The sequence below is a fragment of the Ursus maritimus genome, unplaced genomic scaffold (assembly GCF_017311325.1).
Source record: "Ursus maritimus isolate PB19 unplaced genomic scaffold, ASM1731132v1 scaffold_7, whole genome shotgun sequence".
NCBI lineage: Eukaryota > Metazoa > Chordata > Mammalia > Carnivora > Ursidae > Ursus > Ursus maritimus.
The window spans coordinates 66,901,502-66,921,111 of NW_024426885.1; the positions used below are offsets into that span (position 1 = coordinate 66,901,502).

Sequence of the window (19,610 nt, forward strand, 5' to 3'; positions counted from 1 at the left end):
GCCCCACGGGGAATGTGAGCCAGAACCACCCAGATTCCTGACTCTGAGAAGCGGTGTGAGATAATAAATCCTTCTTGTTTCAAGCCTCTCAGTTTTGAGGGAACTTGTTTTGCAGTGGTTGATACACGATAAGTCACTTAGCCCTTCTGGGTCGCTTTTCTCATCTGGGACAAGAAACAGGGACAAAACAGTGCCCGGAACAAGCTGATGGCAATCTATTCGTACATGAAAGGCTGCTCTCAAAACCAGCTGACCCTCTCTGCTCCCCCCACACTGGCCTTTCTGTCTCCACACCTGTCTCCACACACTGACACCTGTCTCTGGCAAAAGCCAAGCCCGCTTGGTACTTATTTCTTCTTGTTTTGAAACAGACAGATCATATTGGGAATATGATGGGGAATATTCTCTTAATAAGTAAAGCTATATTTACACTTAATTAATTTTCATAACTACTCAGTAAACCAACCTATTGGATTTACTATTTCTGAAAAGAATGTCATTTTATTAAAACTCGTTGTTCTTTTATCTTCTTGGAAATAGGATGAATTTGGGCTGTTGTACTCTGTAATTACGGTAGGTAAGTAGACATCAGTCAGTCATTTATTTCCATCTGATCTCTCTCCCGGCCTGATTTAATTCCATTTGTGCCACTTCAGGTAATAGACTGCTGCTGTTGTACACATTTGTAAGAACAATGGGGGCAAAGTGCATATCTAGAGCTTCTAAAGGCTCTATGAAAACTCACCCAGTTCAAATACGAACAATAGCAGCTGCGAGCTCAGGTCAGTTAGTAAGTAGGAGGACAGGAAATCGGGTTAGTATTCTGTGGCTCAAACACTGTTTAACAGGGGCGAGGCCATTGCATGCCGTAGGTGAGGCTCTCCAGGTCTCTCTTGCAGTGTGGTCAAAATGGGAACGTCGAGCGGGGCAGCCGCATCCTCCCCGCTCCACGATTGGTGATGGGGTTGGCAGACCGCTGCTTCAACTTCCCTGGCAGAATCCAGGGTTGGGCTAGAACCGCTGAGCCCGCCCTTGTCCACACTGGTCAGCAGCCTAGGCTGTCTGCGGGTTAGTCATTATGCATCTGGTGTCGACAGCCCTCCTCGGAGGGCGGGAGAGACAAAGCAGAGATGGGGCTGTGCCTGGGAATAAGCTTACCAGATCACGGGCTTTGAGTTCTCTGCAACTTCTGACCCAGCATCAAACCACATCGTTACTCCTCTAATCTCAGCAGTTTCTCCTTGTCACTAAAAAGGGGACCTGTCTGTCGCTGCGTCATTTTCTCTTAACAGGGAGCAAATAAACAGATCAGTTGGTTGCACATCCTGGCTGTCAGTGGGTCCTGGGCACAAGAGGCTTCCCCATATAGTTACATTCCTCGAGCTTCCCCTGTGAAACGAGCCTCCACGGGTGTAAATAAGTCTCATAATGTATGTAGATGTATGGCAGGGGGTTGTTGTAACGAAACACTTCCACTGCAGAGTGGGCGAAGCCAGTCAAATCAATCTGAGTACAGTAGCGTGGGGATTTTTTTCCCAACTCTAATGTATTATTATGCAACTAACATAAGACCAGTGCCACACTTGGTGCCCCGTGAGGATACGCAGGAAGTGTGACAAGGCCCTCCAGCCCTCCAAGGACCTCAAGTGCTTTTGGATACCAAACGTATGTGAGGTAGGTAGAAAGTACCAGAAAGTGCTGGCTCCGTCTGGTCCCCAGGAAAGCTAGGGCAAGCAGGGACCACACATCCTTCAGCCCAGTGGCCCAGGGGACAGAGGCTGGTGGCTTCCTCAGACCCCCGTGGCTAGAACCCGAGGCTCCAGCTCCTGGGCCACGGCCTTTCCCAAGTGCCGCGTGTCCTGCCTGCCCCCTAAGTGTGGGCATCTCCCCCCCTGCCCCGGGACCCGTCCTCACTCGGCTCCCACCCTCCCTGGATGCTCCCACGTGCTCACCAGCAGCTTCGATTGTCTCCTGCCTTTCCAGCACTGCAGCTGTCTGTCTACTGTGTTTGCCAGGTACCTCCTCTTGGGATCTCGCAGTAACCCCAACATTTCCCCGACCGACTCGTCTCTGTTTCCCAGTGCCGCTCCCTACCCCACCCACACCACTCGCTCATGCTCCCTAGCCGTGAGTGCCCCTCCTGTCTGAAACGTCCGGGTAGGAAGCCTACATCTCTGATTCCTGCCTTCCTTCTTGCTCTCCCCTTCCAGTTACGGCCCCACGGCTGTGCCAATCTCCTCTCTGCATCTCTAGGACCCGGATTTGAACCAGCTCACCACAGTCCCTTGCTGCATTGCCCTCCTGGCCCCCTGGCCTCTCTTCTCTCCCCTCCATCTGCTCCCTACACTACAGCCAAAGCGATGTTTCTGGAACACAAGTCTCAGTCTCGGGATCTTGCCACTTCCATGTCTGTTTTTCTGTCGTGCAGTTGCCTCCATCACACCTTCATCTCCCCACCCCCATCATTTCATCTTGCCAGGTCAGTTCTTGACGCCCTTAGATCTCTGCCGAGATGTCACTTCTTGTGCACAGGCTTCTCGGAGCCTTCCCAACACTCCTGCCAGCGCGCCGTGCCCCCCACGGTCTTCAGGGGGTGTGACACTGTGCCATCATTGTTGGATGCTTGTCTGCACCCCATCGGGCACGCTCGGCCAAGGTGAAGTTCCCTGGTCCCCACCATGTCTTTGGGAACTTTCTTCCATCCAGCAAAGGCTACGGGTCAGGGTTAGAGAAGAGAGTGGAACATGACAAGTGTCTGGAAGGGTGAGCCGTTGACAGGTGGTGGGTCCTACACCGGCAGCGGCTGTCTCAGCCAGTGGATCCCATCAGTGATCCTGAACGATCAGGAATTTACGGTGATGAGACATATCCTGAGATGAATGGTTAATACATTGTTTTGCTTTACCCTTGTCTATCTAGTTGGTTAGAGGGGAAGATAGTTTATTTAAAGGCAGTACAGGAGAATGACTGAGACCAAGAAATCAATACTAAATCCCCCGAGGTTTGAATCTAGCCTTGTTTTGTCCTTTGTGCTACGTAAGCTCTCAGTGCCTCAGCTTCCCCATCTGTAAAATGGGGCTAATAAGAGCGACGTAAGGAGGATCAATGTATGTGCAGTGTCTAGGATGGGGCTCGGCACCTCCGAAGCGCCCTGAGTGTTAGAGGCCTAGGCGGCTCCTCCTTTTCTTCCTCCTGCTCCTCACTTTACTCTAGGAGCAGGTAGGTACCATGGTAATTGGCAGTTTTTGACTCGGGAGTCCAGAATAAAAGAGTCCTTTGTGAATGACCTCCTAGAAACGTATCCTTGGATTTTTATGATATTGTGAGACTTGGGCTCTTGTAACTTGGTTCAAACTGCGTCCTGATTGAGAAAAAGTCACCCATAGCTTCTTGCTCACTGTGTGACCCGTGTGGGCAAGGTGCTTGGGCTCGCCGATCTTCCAGGTCTCCACTGTGAAAGAGGAGTGATACACGGCCACAGGGGACGTGACAGGGACGAGAACACATGGTGCAGAGTAGGCATTTGTAAATGCCACGTAACATCATTTCACCTGCTCGGGACTTTGCTGTTTGGCATGTTCTGGGCTCCAGCTTTAGTTTTGTGGTGGGCGTGGGGGACTGGAAGGGGGGTGGGAGGCTAAGGAGTGTTGCATATGGACTAGTCCGTCTTGCCTTTGGGAAGCATTTATTTTCCAAGAAAACATGGATGGTTGACCTGCCTCAGTGTTGATTTTGTCGACAGTACAGCTAATGCCTTGGTTCTCACACGTAGAAAGTAAGGCACCGGCCCCACCAGCAACTTTCACTTTTGATTTTGTTCAAGTACAAGGTTAAATGGTTTGATCCATTAGCCAGTGTAATGCCTGTGGGGAAAAAAGTTATTAGCCACAAAATGCTACAAGCAAGCTGCAAAATAAGAATTAATAATGCTTAATTAAAAGTCTGCACAGCGTGACTCTGGTTACTCCATTACTTACTGAATTAGTATTCACATGTTTCCATATATTCTAAAGGTACTAGGTTAGACTCTCCCCCTCCCACACGGTTGCCAGGCTTGCTGCGAAATCATAGCCATTAGTAAATTGAAAGTTTATTTTTAACCAAATAATCCCAAAAGCCAAATTATAAATACCTTTGAAAAAAACTTTTGCAGGGAGAAATACTTGAATTAGGACGCAAATGATACATTTTAATACATTTGTTAAAATGCAGGATAGAATCTTCAAAAGTCCCAGCACTTGGGGCACTTGAAGGACTGAGGCCTTGTGACAGCTGGGTGGGGCTAGGATCGCCAAGGCACAGGAAGGTTCCTCAGCAGCCCGCTGTTTCTGCAGTGGGGTCATCCTCCCGGGTCCCCCCCCCCCCATCATTTCCTTGCTGACCCTGGTGGTTTAAACCCAGCTGTATCACTGAAGAAGCAGCCAAAGGAAAAGCTGGCCTCAAGAGGGAGGAAGCTTAGGCATGGCTTCTCTTTAATTACTGTACTGTTTGAGTAAAAATGCAGATTATTGGCAAAGCAAGTTGCATTTGGGAAAAATGTCTGATTTGGCCCAGCCCCTGAGGATTGCCTTCCTTGCAGATCTCACTTTACAGTTTGAAGAGCCAAAATGTCTCCAGTGGTCAGCTTTTGCACAGCACGCAGCGCATGCTGGTCCGGTGGAATGCTGGCTAGACAGACCTGTGTGGACCCGGTCGGGTCTCCCCCGAGGGAGGGCTTCATGCTGCAGATTATCCCGGCAGCATCTGCTCGGGAGAATGGCCGAGAATGGCCGATTGACGATGCTTGGCTCTCAGAAGTCTGTGTAGGAAGATGACTAGCCATGGGACGTTTCTGATCTGGGTTATATACAGAAGCCTTTCTTACTTGATTCGCAGAAATCAGGTTTCAAGTGGTTGAAAATATATTTAGCTCTGTGGTCATGGAGATGTTTTTTAGTTTGATTTAATGTTGATGGATTAGAGTAAATTGTTTGTGCAGATGAGCTGAATAAATTCTGCCAGAGCTATATCTTATTCTGGTTTCACATTAAACCCTTAATTTACGGCTCTGTTTCATTGGCAGTCTTATTAGAGTAAGCCCTAGGAAAAGCTTGGCTGGTCCTTCTCCCTCCCTCCACTGTTATTCAGTGGAATTAAATCATTTAGCAACTGCAGAGGAGGGCTCCAAGGGGCCCGGAGGGAGAATCGGGTCCTAGGGTGTCCTTAAACCATCTAAGATGTCTGGACAGCTACCCTGATTTTAATGGCTTTAATTTAACCACTATTGAATTATTTTATTTAATCTACTTTCCCCATCTCCCTTCCCTACCTTCACAGATCCAGAGCCCTGGGAATTTCCGGAGTTATTTCCTTCCCATAGATTTGCAATGCAAATATAAAACGAAGAGGGAAGTGGAAATCCTTCCTTGGAAAAGGTCACTCCCACACTTTTCTCCCCTCATGTCTCTACCATCTGAGAAGTTCTGGGATGCAGGTCCTGGAGATGGGAATTCTCTCTCCCTCATCATTTGCATCCCCAGGGACCACTGGCATCCTAACACTTACTATTTATTGAACTGGTGAATGCAGGTGTGCTCGGAAAACTGATCAACTCATTTGGTGTCTTTGTTCCCCTTAGGAGGACTGGAATGAAATTGACCCAATTAAAAAGAAAGACCTTCATCACAGCAACGGGGATGAGAAAGCACAAAGCGTGGAGACTCTCCCTCCAGGTACTGCGGCAGCCCCTGGTGACCCGTCGGTCTTGGGCTGGTGGCTGGTGGTTGGTGGCTAGTGGCTGTGAAGTACTCTTGCTCAGAAACTGCGAATGAGCTGAATGTGCCCTTTGGCCCCTATGGAGCCTCTGGGATAGAAAATGGATTTCATAGGGCTGCTGGAGACACTGCCCTATAGCAATGTTTTGGGGACTTCCTTCAAGCCCATTAGTGGGTGGTGAAATAAGTTTACTAGGAGGTGACCAAAATTTGTTGAAAGAAAAAAAAATAGACTAAAATAGAAAATATAGGATAGTATATTGGTTCACAAATATTTTAAAAGACTATTTTTTAGAGCAGTTTCACGTTCACAGCAAAATTGTGTGTAAAGGACAGAGCTTCCCATATACCTCCTGCCCCTACACATGTGCACTTCCCCCACTGTCAGCATATCCCACCAGAGTGGTCCATTCCTACAGTCAGGGTACCAACATTGACACATCACAGTCACCCAGAGTCCACAGTTCATTCACGGTAGGATTCACTTTTGGTGGTGTACATTCGGTGGGTTTTAACAAAAGTATAGAGACATGAATCCACCATTACAGTATCCTACAGAAGAGTTTTACTGCCCTAAACAGCCTCTGTGTTCCGACTCTTCATCCGTCCCTCCCCCTAATCCCTGACAACCACGGATCCTTTTCCTGTCTCCATAGTTTTGCCTTTTCCAGAATGTCCTATAGTTAGCATCATACAGTATGTTGCCTTTTCAAATTGGCTTGTCTCACTTAATAATGTGTAGTGAAGTTTCCTCCACGTCTTTGCGTGGCTTGTTGGTGTATTTGTTCTTATCACTGAGTAGTATTCTGTTGTCTGAATGGACCACGGTTTATCCATCACCTACTAAAGGACATCCTGGTTGCTTCTCAGCTTTGGCAGTTGTGAAAAGAACTGCTGTAAAGAGCTGTGTGCAGGGTTTTGTGTAGATGTACGTTTTCAGTTCATTTGGGTGAATACCGAGGAGGAAGACTGCTGGATCACGTAGTAAGACTGTGTGTAGTGTTAAACTGTCTTCCAAAGCGGCTGTACCATTTTGCATTCCCACCAGCAGTGAAGGAGAGTTCCTGCTGCTCCATGTCTTCGGCAGCTTTTGGTGTTGTCAGTGTTTTTAATTTGGGCTGTCGTAACAGGTGGGAAGTAGAATCTCATTGTTTAAATTTGCATTTCTCTAATGATACATGATACTGAGTTTCTTTTGATATATTCATTTACCCTCTGTTTATCTCCTTTGGAGAGTTATCTATTCTGGTCTTTTACCCATTTTTTTAAGTGGGTTGCTCATTTTCTTGTTGAATTTTATTTTTTTAAAATTATTTTATTTATTTATTTACCAGAGAGAGAGAGAAAGAGCTCAAGCAGGGGGAGCAGCAGGCAGAGGAAGAAGTAGGCTTCCTGCTGAGCAAGGAGCCCGAAGTGGGACTCCATCCCAGGACCCTGGGATCATGACCTGAGCCGAAAGCAGATGCTTAAAGGACTGAGCCACCCAGGCATCCCTCTTATTGAATTTTAAGCACTCTTTGTGTATTTTGGATAACAGTCTTCCATCAGATATGTTGTTTACAAATATTTTTTCTCTGTCTTTGTCTTGTCTTTTCATTTTCTTTACAGATTTTAATTTTAATGAGGTTTAGCTTTATCAGTTCTTTCATGGATCACGCCTTTGATGTTTTATCTAAAAAGTCATCATCATACCAGAGGTTACCTAGGTTTTTTTTCCTATATTATGTTTCAGGAGTCTTATAATTTGGTTTTATATTGTGATCCATTTTGAGTTAATTTTTGAGAAGGTTGTAAGTTCTGTGTCTAGATTGATTGATTGATTGCATGTGGTTGTCCAGTTGTTCCAGCACCTTTTGTTGGAAAGACTGTCTTTGCCCCATTGTATTGCCTTTGCTCCTTTGTCGAAGATCAGTTGACTGTATTTATGTGGGTCCATTTCTGGGCTTTCTGTTCTGTTCCATTGATCTAATAATCTATTCTTTTGCCAATACCATGTTGTCTTGATTACTTTATGGTAATTCTTGAATTCGGTTAATGTTAGTCCTCCAATTTTGTTCTTTCTGTTGAATGTTGTGTTGGTTATTCTGTTTGTTTGCTTGTTGCCTTTCATATAAACTTTAGAATCTGTTGATACCCATGGCATAACTTTCTGGGATTTTCATTTGGATTGTGTCAAATTTATAGATCAAGTTGGTAAGAATGGACATCTTGACACTGTTGAGGCTTCCTGCCTGTGAACGTGGAATATCTCTCCATTTATTTAAAGTTCTTTTTATTTTTATCATCAGTTTTAGAGTTTTGCTCATATAAATTTTGTGCCTGTTTTGTTAGATTTATACCAAAGTATTTACATTTGGGGGCCACTAAAGTAAATGGTATTGTGTGTTTAATTTCAAATTCCACTTGTTCATTGTTCATATATAAGAAAACAATTGACTTTTGTATATTAACCATGTATCCTGCAACCTTGTTGTAATTACTTATTAGTTCTAGGAGTTTTTGGTTCTAAAGTTTTCTGCACAGGTAGTCATATCATCTGCAAACATCTTCCTTCTTAATCTATATTACACTTTTTGTTTCCTTGTCTTATTGCATTAGCTGGGACCTCTAGTATGATGTTGGAAAGTGGTACACATCCTTGCCATATTTCTGATCGTAGCAGGAAAGCTTCTAGTTTCTCACCATTAAATATGAAGTTAGCTCTAGGTTTTTTGTAGATGTTCTTTATCAAGCTGAAGAAGTTTTCCTTCTGTTCCTAGTTTGCTGAGTTTTTATCATGAATGAGTTGAATTTTGTCAAGTAGATTACATTAATTGATTGTCACATGTTGAACCAGCCTTGCATACCTAAGATAAATCCTACTTGGTCATGGTATATAATTCTTTTTATACATTGTTGGATTTAATTTGCTAATATTTCGTTGATTTTTGCATCTATATAGCTTGTTATTTTCTTGTAATGTCCTTGTCTGGTTTTGTTATTAGGGTAATGCTGGCTTCATAGAATGAGTTAGGAACTATTCCCTCTGCATCTATATTTTGAAGGAGATTGTAGAGAATTAGTATGGTTTGTTCCTTAAATGTTTGGTAGAGTTCATCAGTGAACCCATCTGGGCTCAGTGCTTTCTGTTTTGGAAGTAGATTTCTTGTAGATAACATTCAGTCAGTTGGGTCTTATTTTTTGATCTGTTCTGACAATCTCTGTCTTTTAATTGTTGTATTTAGACCATTGCCATTTTAAGTGGTTATTAATATAGCTGCATTGATATTTACCATATTTGTTACTCTTTTCTATTCCTTGCCCTTATTCTGTCCTTATTTTTGTCTTCCACACTTTTTTTCTGCTTTCTGTAGCTTTCATTGAGCATTTTACATGATTCCATTTTTCTCTCCTATTTTTTCCCTTTGTTTTAGTGGTTGCCCTAGAGTTTGCAATATGTATTTACAACTAATCCAAGTCTAATTTCAAATAGCTCTAGCTCTCTTCAGTTAGTGTATAACACTTGTGTATTCCTTGTATCATTGCTGTCGTTCCTTTCACATATATGTGTGTACATAAACATATATATAAGCGTACATAATCAAGTTCACTGTTGCTATGATTATTTTGAACAAACTGTTATCTATTAGATAAATTAAGAATAAGAAAACTAAAGTTGTCATTTTACCATCGCTTATTCCTTCTCTGATGTTCTTACTTGCATTACCAAAATCTGAGTTTCTGCCCTGTATCGTTTTTCTTCTCTCTGAAGAGCTTCTTTTAATAGTTCTTACGAGGCAGGTCTACTGGCAACATACTGCCTTAATTTTTGTTGTCTGGGAAAGTCTTTATTTCTCCTTCACTTCTGAAGATTCTTTTCACAGGGTATAGAATTCTAGTTGACATTCATTTTTTCTCTCAGCACTTTAGATATTTCACTCCACTCTCTTCTTGCTTGCATGGTTTATGAGAAGTTGGATAGAATTCTAATCTTTATTTCTCTAAAGCTGTTTTTCCCCCCTCTGTCTTCTTTCAGGGGTTTTTAAAAAATCATTAATTTCTACAGTTTAAATGTGCTATGCCTGTCTAGGTATAGTTTTTGTTTTTATGTTTTTTGTATGTTTGTTTGTTTTTGTTATTTATCCTGCTTGGTGTTCTCTGAGCTTCCTGGAGCTGTGTTTTGGTGTCTGACATTAATTTGAGGAAATTCTCAGTCATGATCACTTCAAATAATTCTTTTAGTCCTGTCTCTCTTCTCATTCTGGTATTCCCATACAATTGTGTGTCCATGTATTGTAGTAGCCCATCATTTCTTGGATACTCTGTTCTGATTTTTTTCAGGGTTTTTTTTTTTTTTTAAAGATTTTATTTACTTATTTGACAGAGAGAGAGAGATAGCCAGCGAGAGAGGGAACACAAGCAGGGGGAGTGGGAGAGGAAGAAGCAGGCTCCCAGCAGAGGAGCCTGATGTGGGGCTCGATCCCAGGACTCTGAGATCACACCCTGAGCCAAAGGCAGACGCCCAACGACTGATCCACCCAGGTGCCCCAGGGTTTTTTTTTTTTTTAATATTTCTTTTCCATTTGGAAGTTTCTACTGTCTTATTCTCAAACTCAAAGATTCTTCCGTCAGCTGTGCCCAGTTTACTGATGAGTCCATCAGAGCCATTCTTCATTTCTGTTACAGTGGTTTTGATCTCTAGTAATTCATGATTTTTTTATGCGAGTTTTCATCTCTGTGTTTACATTAGTCATTTGTCCTTCCATGTTGTCTACTTTTTCCATTAGAGCTTTTAACATATTAATCATAGTTGTTTTAAACTCCTGGTATGATAATTCCAACATCCCTGTCATATCTGAATCTGTTTTGATGCTTGCTTTCTCTCTTCAAATTTTGTTTTTGCCTTTTAGTACGCCTTGTAAGTTTTTCTTCAGCACTAGGTATGATGTGCTGGGTAAAAGGAGCTCCAGTATATAGGCCTTTAGTGATGTGGTGATAAGTTCTAGAGCAGGGAGGGGACACATTCTATAGTCATATGATAGGTCTGTGCCCCTGGGCTGTCAGCTTCACAAATGCTTCTCAGTTTCTCTCCCACAGAGGTGCGATAGGGAGGCTAGAGGTGATTAAAAATGAGTATTTCCCTTCCTCCCTGTGGAAGGCTAAGGACAGGCTGGAGTTGAGTATTTTCCTTTCCCCAGGTTGGTTAGGCTCTGATAAACAGCCAATAGGTTAGCTGTGGTCAAACAGTTTCTCTTGAGGGCAGGCCTTGTTAAGAACAGAATGCTCTGGCATATTTCAAAATGATTCTTTTTCTTCTCCCCCTGCTGGAAGCATGAAGGGGTCTGTCTTCCTGTATTCACGATGAGAGCCCTAGTTAAGCTCCTGGCGATAAAACTCACCGAGGTATGGGCGCCCACCTATGGCCGATGGCCCTGGAGTTTTTATCTCTCAGGCTTGTCCACAGTGCCCTCCAGCTGCTCACTGGAACTGCAGTTGCGGTTTCACTACCCAGACAAGGTGCCCCCAGAGGCCGGTGCTCCAGTAAGTTGTGATTCCCTGTATTCACCTGTTGGTCTCTCCAGCTTTTAGAGTAGTCGTGTGCTCTATGGGCTCACTTCTCCGGGCGAGCTAAGAAGAGTTGTTGATTTTTTTGCCTTGTTCAGCTTTTTGTTTATGGTTAGGGTGGAGTGATGATTTCCAAGCTCTTTACACACTGGACCAGAAACTGGAAGTTAGTTCATGGAACTTTTACTTTGATGGTGACGAAGAGTTCGTATATTCATGTTTCTTACTGAGGTTGGGTAAGCATCACCCCAGGGCCTACAGGCTCTCCTTTGTCTGCACCCTTCCCATTGTCCCACTTGCACTAGACGGGAATGTGTGTGTGCGTGCATTAGATCTGTCTGTTAGGGCGGACCCCTCTCTTCTTCCCCAACTCCTGGATGAGTCATTCAGCCTGAGCCACAGTTCCTTCCTATGTAAAATAGGCATTACCCACTCAGTGGGGAGCATCTGAATGGAATACTTAGCTAATAAGCATTTCTTTATTATAATAATAGGATATGCTTCTACTGTGTGGATTAATGAGAGACCTCCTGTGAAACAAGTGTTCTGGTGGATTTTAAGACGTATATGGAGAGGGAGGGGGAAGCCATCTTCAGGGCATACACTAGATGTTACTATTAAGAGTCATACTAGTTAAAATCCATTCAGTGTGGTATTGACCCTGGCTTTCATGTTTTCCGCTGTTATACAGTTGACTTTCTTCAGAGATAGAAATGTACTGATTTTCCTCTTTTTTGAGTTATTACTAATAAATTTTGATGAAGGCACCGTGTCCTTTTATTTTGCCAGTGGACTTTATCTGTTTTCGTTGTGACCTTTTTTTCTCACTAAATCGGCTTACACATGAGTTTTTCCTTTAGAAGTTATTTTGCTATGGTTAAGAAACATATTTTCCGCAAGAATGACGGGCACTGGCAGAATTTTGTGGCCCACAAGGAACCACTGCTCATCGCACTTTCCACTGTGTAAAGTGGGTTGCCCAGAAACTCAGTAGCTTCCTGTGTTCTAGGTGTTGGATATCTAGCAGTTGTAGACAGATGGGTGGGAGGAGGCAGCACGAAGCCGAATATAGGAGCCTGGTGTCTTCCAGCATGGCCACAAAACCCACTGACAGATGTACGAGCCAGATTAAAGACAGGGATGATGCCCCCAGGCTACGGCTCCAACTTCTGTGACCAAGCACCCTATTAGCAAAAAATATTTCGAGTATAGATCACTCTCCCTCTGTCTATCTTAAAATACTCCTAGATTAAACACATATTACCACACTGATCTATTGATGCATTCCAAAGCATATTTTAAATATGGTATTATAAAGGATTAGGAAAAATACTTGAAAATCTCTACCGTTTCTTTATCCCAGAAGGGTGTCGTATGTGGCCCCACTTTGGACATCTCTGCTCTTGGGTCAGCCATGGCCACAAAAGCCCAGGTTATTGTTTTAACTTGATTTCCTGTCCCAGCCCAGCCTACTTTCGGGTAGAATCTGGAATTTCAATAAAGCATGCCACCCAAGTGGCTGTGGTAGAGGGGAGGCCTGGAGGCTGGGGTCCCGGCCTTCAGTTTCTGTTGGAAGCTCAGTCACGTGTGTTCCAGCAGGAGATTCATGGGGCTTGAGGAGCACAGACCAAGCTGTACCCTGAGCCAGAGCATAGCCGAGAAGGGTTTTGTGAGCATTGTACAGGAGCAGAACCACAAACGTGAACACCAGCAGCGGAATTTATAAGCAACTCAATCCGACGTTTGCCTTTTAGAGACCTGTGATTTCCTCACCAAGTTCTCCAGTTGAAAGCCAGTCCGTGAAGGAGGTCTGGGGATTGGGGTGAGACATCTGGTCAACATCATCTTCCACTTCCATTTATTTGGATCCCACTGTCATCAGGGAGACCGGGTGCAGTTTGAGGCGGGCTGCTTTTGACCTCACTCAGGTTCTTCTGTGGAAGCCCCCTGTATTCAGTGGTCATTCAAGCGAATCCTCCATTTCCCGTCATAGAACTGCCCCTTGTCTACGTCACAGGCAGCATAGAAGTCCGAGAGTTCTCTGCCATTTGGCTCAAGAAAGGAGGGAGTGCTTTGGGTTTTGTTTTTTTTGTTTTGTTTTTTTTTTTGCTCCCAGGGAGGGTTTCTTGGTGCCTCATAGAGGAGGCCGTGGTCATGCTCGCGGGGACAAGTCCTGCTCCCCCCCCAGTGCTGCCTAGGCGTCCCCTGGCTTCGGAGAGGGAGCACAGCATTCCCAAGTGGACACGTGCTTCTAGGACAACTGCTTTCTAGAAGTTGAGGAGGAGCTGCAAGATTTGTGAACTCCTGAGCAGGTTGGGTGAGCACTCCCCATGTCCTCTTTCCAGTGCTTGTGCCATTTCTGAGCTAGCAGCCACATAGCAACTAGAACGTGAGGGTGGTCTTCGAGGAGCACAGGGCTTGGGGGCAAGGCCAGGACAGCATCCTGAGCTGGGCACTGGGGCTCCGGGCTCAGCACCGCCCCCAGGTATCTGGGCTTAGAAAATAGTGACTATTTTGCAGTTCCATTTTCCTTCTTTGTGAAACAGAGACCCTTTCTCGCTCCGAGATCCCTTGATTCTGTTGTTTTAACTCTTTCTGTTGCCTTTCCATCCCTCTTCCCAGATTAGGTTCACCAGACGCACTGCCTTGGAGATGGGGTAAGAATACATCTTCGTGTTCTCGCCCCCCCCCTTGCAGATTTCACATCTAGAATGGAAGGCCTTTGGCCCTGAGGTTGCGGGACCAGTTCCTTCCGTTTCAGTCCCTGAAGTTTCTTTCTGGTGCTGATTTTCAAAGCGTTATTTCAAACAGAGTGTTCATTCGTCAGTTTTTTGTTTTTTGAAAATCTGATGGAGACGAATTTTATCTCCCCCCGCCACTCCCTGGGTACAGAAAAAGCTTTCTGCTTTGACGAATTAGTCTCTCCCAGTAATTGTCCATCCTGCATCCCCTCCTCTTGTGTCCTCAGCTTCTCTCGATCTGACTGATGAGATTAGCAGGCAGATTGGCCGATGATCCAGGATGGTGAAGAGCAGAGGTCGGCCAGGGGTGGAAAGGCCCAGGTCTGTCTTTGAGGCCGGCTGGGGACGAGGTCCTTCGTAGGGAGTGCTTGTCCTTCAGGTGGTGATGTGTCTTTTGAGAGCAGATTTTCTTTTTGCCTTCCTGAAACCTTGGTGTCATTCTCGTGTTCTCTTATAACCTCGTGTAAGGGGGCAAGGCCTCGGAGAGAAACGGATAGGGAGAGAGTGGAGAAGGGAGAGTCCTGATGACGTGTGGCTTGTCTGGGAGGTCCCCCCCATCTGTCGCAGTGTCTTCTCCCGCTCACCCACAGGGCTGTCTTCAGCCCTGCCCACCGCTGCTTCATTACCGGAGACAGTTGATTTCTCCAACCAGAAATTGCTCGCGTTCACACAAAGATGAATGACACGGCAATGGCGAAGTGTTTAATAGAACCTCGATCCTGGTGTGAATTGCCACGGATGCTAATGGAAACATTTTAGCTTTTCTACTTCCCACCTGCCGGAAGAAGGATGAGATGAACCACTTGTGTATTTATTCAGCTTTGCTGCAGAGTCGGGAGAAATGCTCCCTTGACCTTTTCTCCTTCTGAGGGATTTACTGGGTTCCAGCATTGTGTGTTTTTGTGTTTTTTTTTTTTTTAAATCGTGGTAAGATACACATAACATAAAATTTACCATTTTAACCATTTCTAAGCATTACAGTAGAGTTGGCACTAAGCACATTCGCACTGTTGGGCGACCATCACCCCATCCTTCTCCAGAACTTTCTCATTTTCCAGACTGAAACTCTGTCTCCATGAAACACTAACTCCCATTCCCCCTCCCCCAGTCCCTGGCTGCCACCATTCTACTTCCTGTCTCCGTGAGCTCCACTCCTCTCCACACCCCAGATAAAGTTGCAATCATACAGGACTTGTCCTTTTGTATTTCACTCAGTGCAGTGTTCTCCAGGTTCATCCATGTGGTAGCCTGGGTCAGAGTTTCCTTGCTTCTTAGGGTCGAACATTCTTCCCCTGTATCTCTCTGCACCATGTGCGCTGCTAGCCACATTGTCCGGGGAGCCCTGGGTGACAGCCGTGGGACAGCTAGCTCCTCCTGCTTCGCTGTGACCCAGGCTGAGGCCCAGGGCTCTGCACAGCATTGTCACTGGGAGACAAAGTGACTGAGTATCCTTCGGGGAAGCATCTTTTTACAAACAAGCAATATGTTATTTGTGGAAAATTTAAGAAATTCAGATAAGCAAAAATAAGATTATTCACACGTAATTCTACCACCCCAAAGTGACCCCTCTTCCTCTGCTCCTGCCCGTTCCTCCGCTCTCGTCCTAGGCATACATCCAGGCGCACTTACCCCCCTGCCTAAGGGGAGCGGGTGTCCATCCAGCTGTGCCAGGCCCAGGTCCAGGAGGCCTGGGGCCCCAGACACAATGTCTGAGTCAGCTCCTGGGCTTTTCAGTGGTTTCGTGAGTTCTTACAAGACATATCCAAGTAGTCCACCAGGCGAGTAACACTGCTAAGGATTCGGGGGATTAGCTGAGAAGTCTAGCCACACATGCTCCTCTTTCCCAGTAATAGCACCTCAGGGTTCTCCCCGAGTCTGTCATGGAAGACGCCTCCCGCCTCCTCCCTCCTCCTGGGGTGGCTCAGGACAGGCCACAAGCAGCCCCTACCAGCTGGTGACGTCGACATTTTTATACATGTGGCACCACACTGGACTTCACCTGTTTCTTCCTGGAGTAGTCTATCATTAATACCTCCTCATATCCATAAATACTTCCTCTACAGCATTTTTAATGACACCAGGGTACCCGTGACCTAAGCTCCTTGAACTTATCCCATATTGTAGGACCTATAGAGGGTTTCCAGCAAACATCCATTGAGGTAAATCTTCATATGCCCTTAATTACTTCCCTGAAATAAATCCCTAAAAGTGAGACTGCAGGGTCAGTAGCAAGGCATGTGTTTAAGGGTTGTGTATATCAATTGCCAAATTGTCTTCCAAAGAAGGGGGGGCCTGTTCCTTGCACCCTGGCCAGCATTAAAAAACAAACCTTCTCGTGTCCTTCCCCCCCACCTTCCAACAAATAAGAAAGAAAAACCGAGGACATAGATCAGGTCAGTAGCCGGAAGGGATGAAGCTATTAAAGTAGAATTGTCTTGAGCTTTCTTAGTAGAAATGAGGCATCCAGAACAATTCCGATGGCGTCTGGTGCTGTCCGTGCTGGCACGCCGCACCTGAACCCCTCTGCTCCGCTCCGGGCACGGGGTTTGCTGAGATGCTCGGAAGCTAGAGTAGGTCCAGATGATGTGACTCAGACGTGAGGGGGCCGGAAACAGCATCCGATGAGGAGCACTTAAAATAACGGCATGTTTTTACAGAAGGGCTTAGAAGGGGGAAATGGAATCGTGATGTCCAAATATTTGGAAGGTCGCCATAGAAAAGAGGCTGGAGTCTCACTCTTTTCTTTTTATTTGAGACTCCAGAGAGTGGAAGTCACAGGCAGGCAGTTTTCGTTATGGTGTAAGGAGGCCTGCGCCAACAATTCCAGCTGTCTGGTGAAACAGGCCCCTCTTGAAATAATGACTTCTCCATCACTGGGAACTCGGAAGCGGTGGCTGGATGCTAGGGGTGGTGATGAAGAGATTCTCACACTTGTAGAGAAATAGCTTCCCTGATTCCTTCTGCCTCCAGTCACATGGGATGTCAGCCTTCAGGAGAGGGGCGCATGGCTTCCACTCAGAGACTCCATCGCACCAGCCACCGGGACGGGGATGGGGACGGGGCGGGGGAATGGGAGGGTGCTTGCCAGCGGGAGTGGGACCTGCACAGACGTGTGGGGCGCCTTTGGTGCTTCGCTTAGATTCCTTTAAAGTGAGCTGTCGGCCACAGTGGAAGGAGTGCGGCGTTGGGAAGACAGAAACCTGGGTTTGCATTGTGATGCCGTCATTTTACACGTTAACCTCTAAGTCTCAGTTCCCCAATTTGTAAAATGGGCACAGTAATAATAATACATATTTTCCAGGGTGATTGTATGCTGTGGACTGGGTCGGGTGGCGTGTCTGTCCTGTGGTCACTGGTTAATAGGCTCCTTTTATGTCCACCTGTACCTTCCATGCATCAGCTTCAACGCTGTCCACTTTGATACTTCTAATAGCGGGATAAAATAGGTGATCAGGGGCGTCTGGGCGGCACAGCGGTTAAGCGTCTGCCTTCGGCTCAGGGCGTGATCCCTGCGTTCTGGGATCGAGCCCCACATCAGGCTCCTTTGCCATGAGCCTGCTTCTTCCTCTCCCACTCCCCCTGCTTGTGTTCCCTCTCTCGCTGGCTGTCTCTCTATGTCAAATAAATAAATAAAAATCTTTAAAAAAAAAAAATATGTGATCAGTAGAGACCAAGTGCAGCAAACTAGATTAATTATAATTAGACTCTATCACTTCGAGGAAAAATGAAGAGTTTCCATTTAAAATTTGGAAGAGAAATATAGGAAGATTCCATGATTTCAAGCCAGGGGTAGACCTCGTAATGCAAAACAGAACTGCTTGACAGGGTTTTTGTAGTTATCTTGATGGCACCAGTCATTTTAAATAATTAAGGGTATTTACCCTATAACATCTGATTTTTTTTCTTTTATTTTCATTAAGTGATGAAAGAACTTTTAATCTCTTCTTTGAATTTCTTCTTCTTTCATCCTTAAAAATGAGTTGTGTAGGATTTCTTATTCCAGGAGACAGTTTCTCATGGGTGAGCAAAATTTCCTGTCATAGCAGCCACCCAGTGACAAATAACAAGAAAGTATTATGTACATGTCTTTGTCGTTTAAACGGACATATTTGTAGCCTCAGCCTTGCCCTCATCTCCTCTTTCATGTTCTGTAGCATTATGACCTTCTAGAGGAAAAATATTAGGGATTTTTTTTTTCTCTTAAGCATAGTAAAATTACATTCCATTTGAGATCAACCAGGAGGTTAAAATAAATCTGAGAGCTTTGTCCTTTGATTTAAAATACATTCTATTTCCCTTCTTGGCTGCTTTCCCGGAAGAGGCTGCTCTGTTTTATACAGACTAGCTTTCAATTTGTTTAAGTCGTCCTTCCCGGGGAGGATTTGAGGGAAGCACTACAATACAGCACAGCCTTGACAGCAACGTGGGATCCAGAAGCCTCCTGCCCTCCCTCACTCTGCCCCCGCCCCCACCCCCGCCGAATCCGCTGGCCCCCTGGGACCCACACCGGCCCAGGCACTTTCCTTCCCCTCCTACACCTGTGAGTGTGGACAACAGGCTGTCCTCAGGGACACGTGGCAGCACAGTCCTGATCGGCCAGAGGACCGTCCCCCCTGAGGTCTCAGGTCTCTAATGTGGAGACCACGCGGGTATGTCCCTGAGCACTCAGGTTTTCATATGTGTTGTGGTGTTAACCCTTTGAAGGTTCATTTTCATAGATTGACGTCATTGTTGCCTTAAAGATGAGGCTTAGTGAACCGGAAAGTGTTAAGAAAGAAATGACGTTGTTCGGAAATGTGTCATTCTTATAAATTAGATTTAACGGAACGAGTCATTCAGATGCATCCAAACGGTTAGGAAAATGTCTTTTCCACAACATCAGTTTTAGGGTTGGTTTTTAGGCGCCTAGAACAAGCTCTTCTGCGGAAATGCTGTCCTGGGTGCCACTTAGGACCCCGCGGTGGCTGGAACGGCCCCCCTGACCTTGGACCACAGAGCGGGGCCTGCCGCGGACCTCAGCACCTGTGCAGCCCGCAGACTCCATCTGGGCCCTGGGGACCCCGGGGACCGTGTGTGCTTGTGATCACCGGCTGGCCCCTCCGCCCCAGGGCTGCTATGCAGTTCTGCAGTGTGGATGAGATCGGGGCCTGCTGGGGTGGATTAGGGGGCAGAGAAGAAACTCCAGCATCAAGAAGCCTCACACTTCTTCAAGAAGCAGGTGTGACAGAGGAAGCATGTCAGTGGGCAGGTTTGCTGTGTAAGTCAAAGACGGGAAAAGAAAACAAAAAGAAATTGTTGGGCCTGAGGTCGGTGTGGCCGGGGAGCCTGTGGTGATGGCTGCAGAGCGGGCAGGTGCGCGTCTGCGGCGTGGACCAGCAGGTACAAGTGGCAGGAAGTTGTCTTCTCACTACCAACCTTAGGACCCCTTCCCCGCAGGGGCCGCGAGTGGAGACTCATGAGGCCCAGGTGGGGGTCTGGTCTGTCCCTTCAGGTCCGGGCTCTTCTCTCCCAAGGCGGTTGCCCCAGGCCTCACCCTCTCCGGCCTCTGGACGTTGTTTCTTATAGTTGGAAG

At 45.9% G+C, this 19,610-nt stretch overlaps 1 protein-coding gene across 2 annotated transcripts in view; it reads left to right on the top strand.

Annotated features, from left to right (window-relative positions):
* Positions 1-19,610, top strand: part of GALNT2 (polypeptide N-acetylgalactosaminyltransferase 2) — a 183,299-nt gene that overhangs the window by 89,550 nt on the left and 74,139 nt on the right. For both annotated transcript variants that reach the window (XM_040624116.1, XM_040624115.1), the window contains exon 2: positions 5,618-5,711. In XM_040624116.1, the coding sequence (XP_040480050.1) occupies positions 5,618-5,711 (94 nt within the window). The remainder of the gene's footprint in view (positions 1-5,617; positions 5,712-19,610) is intronic.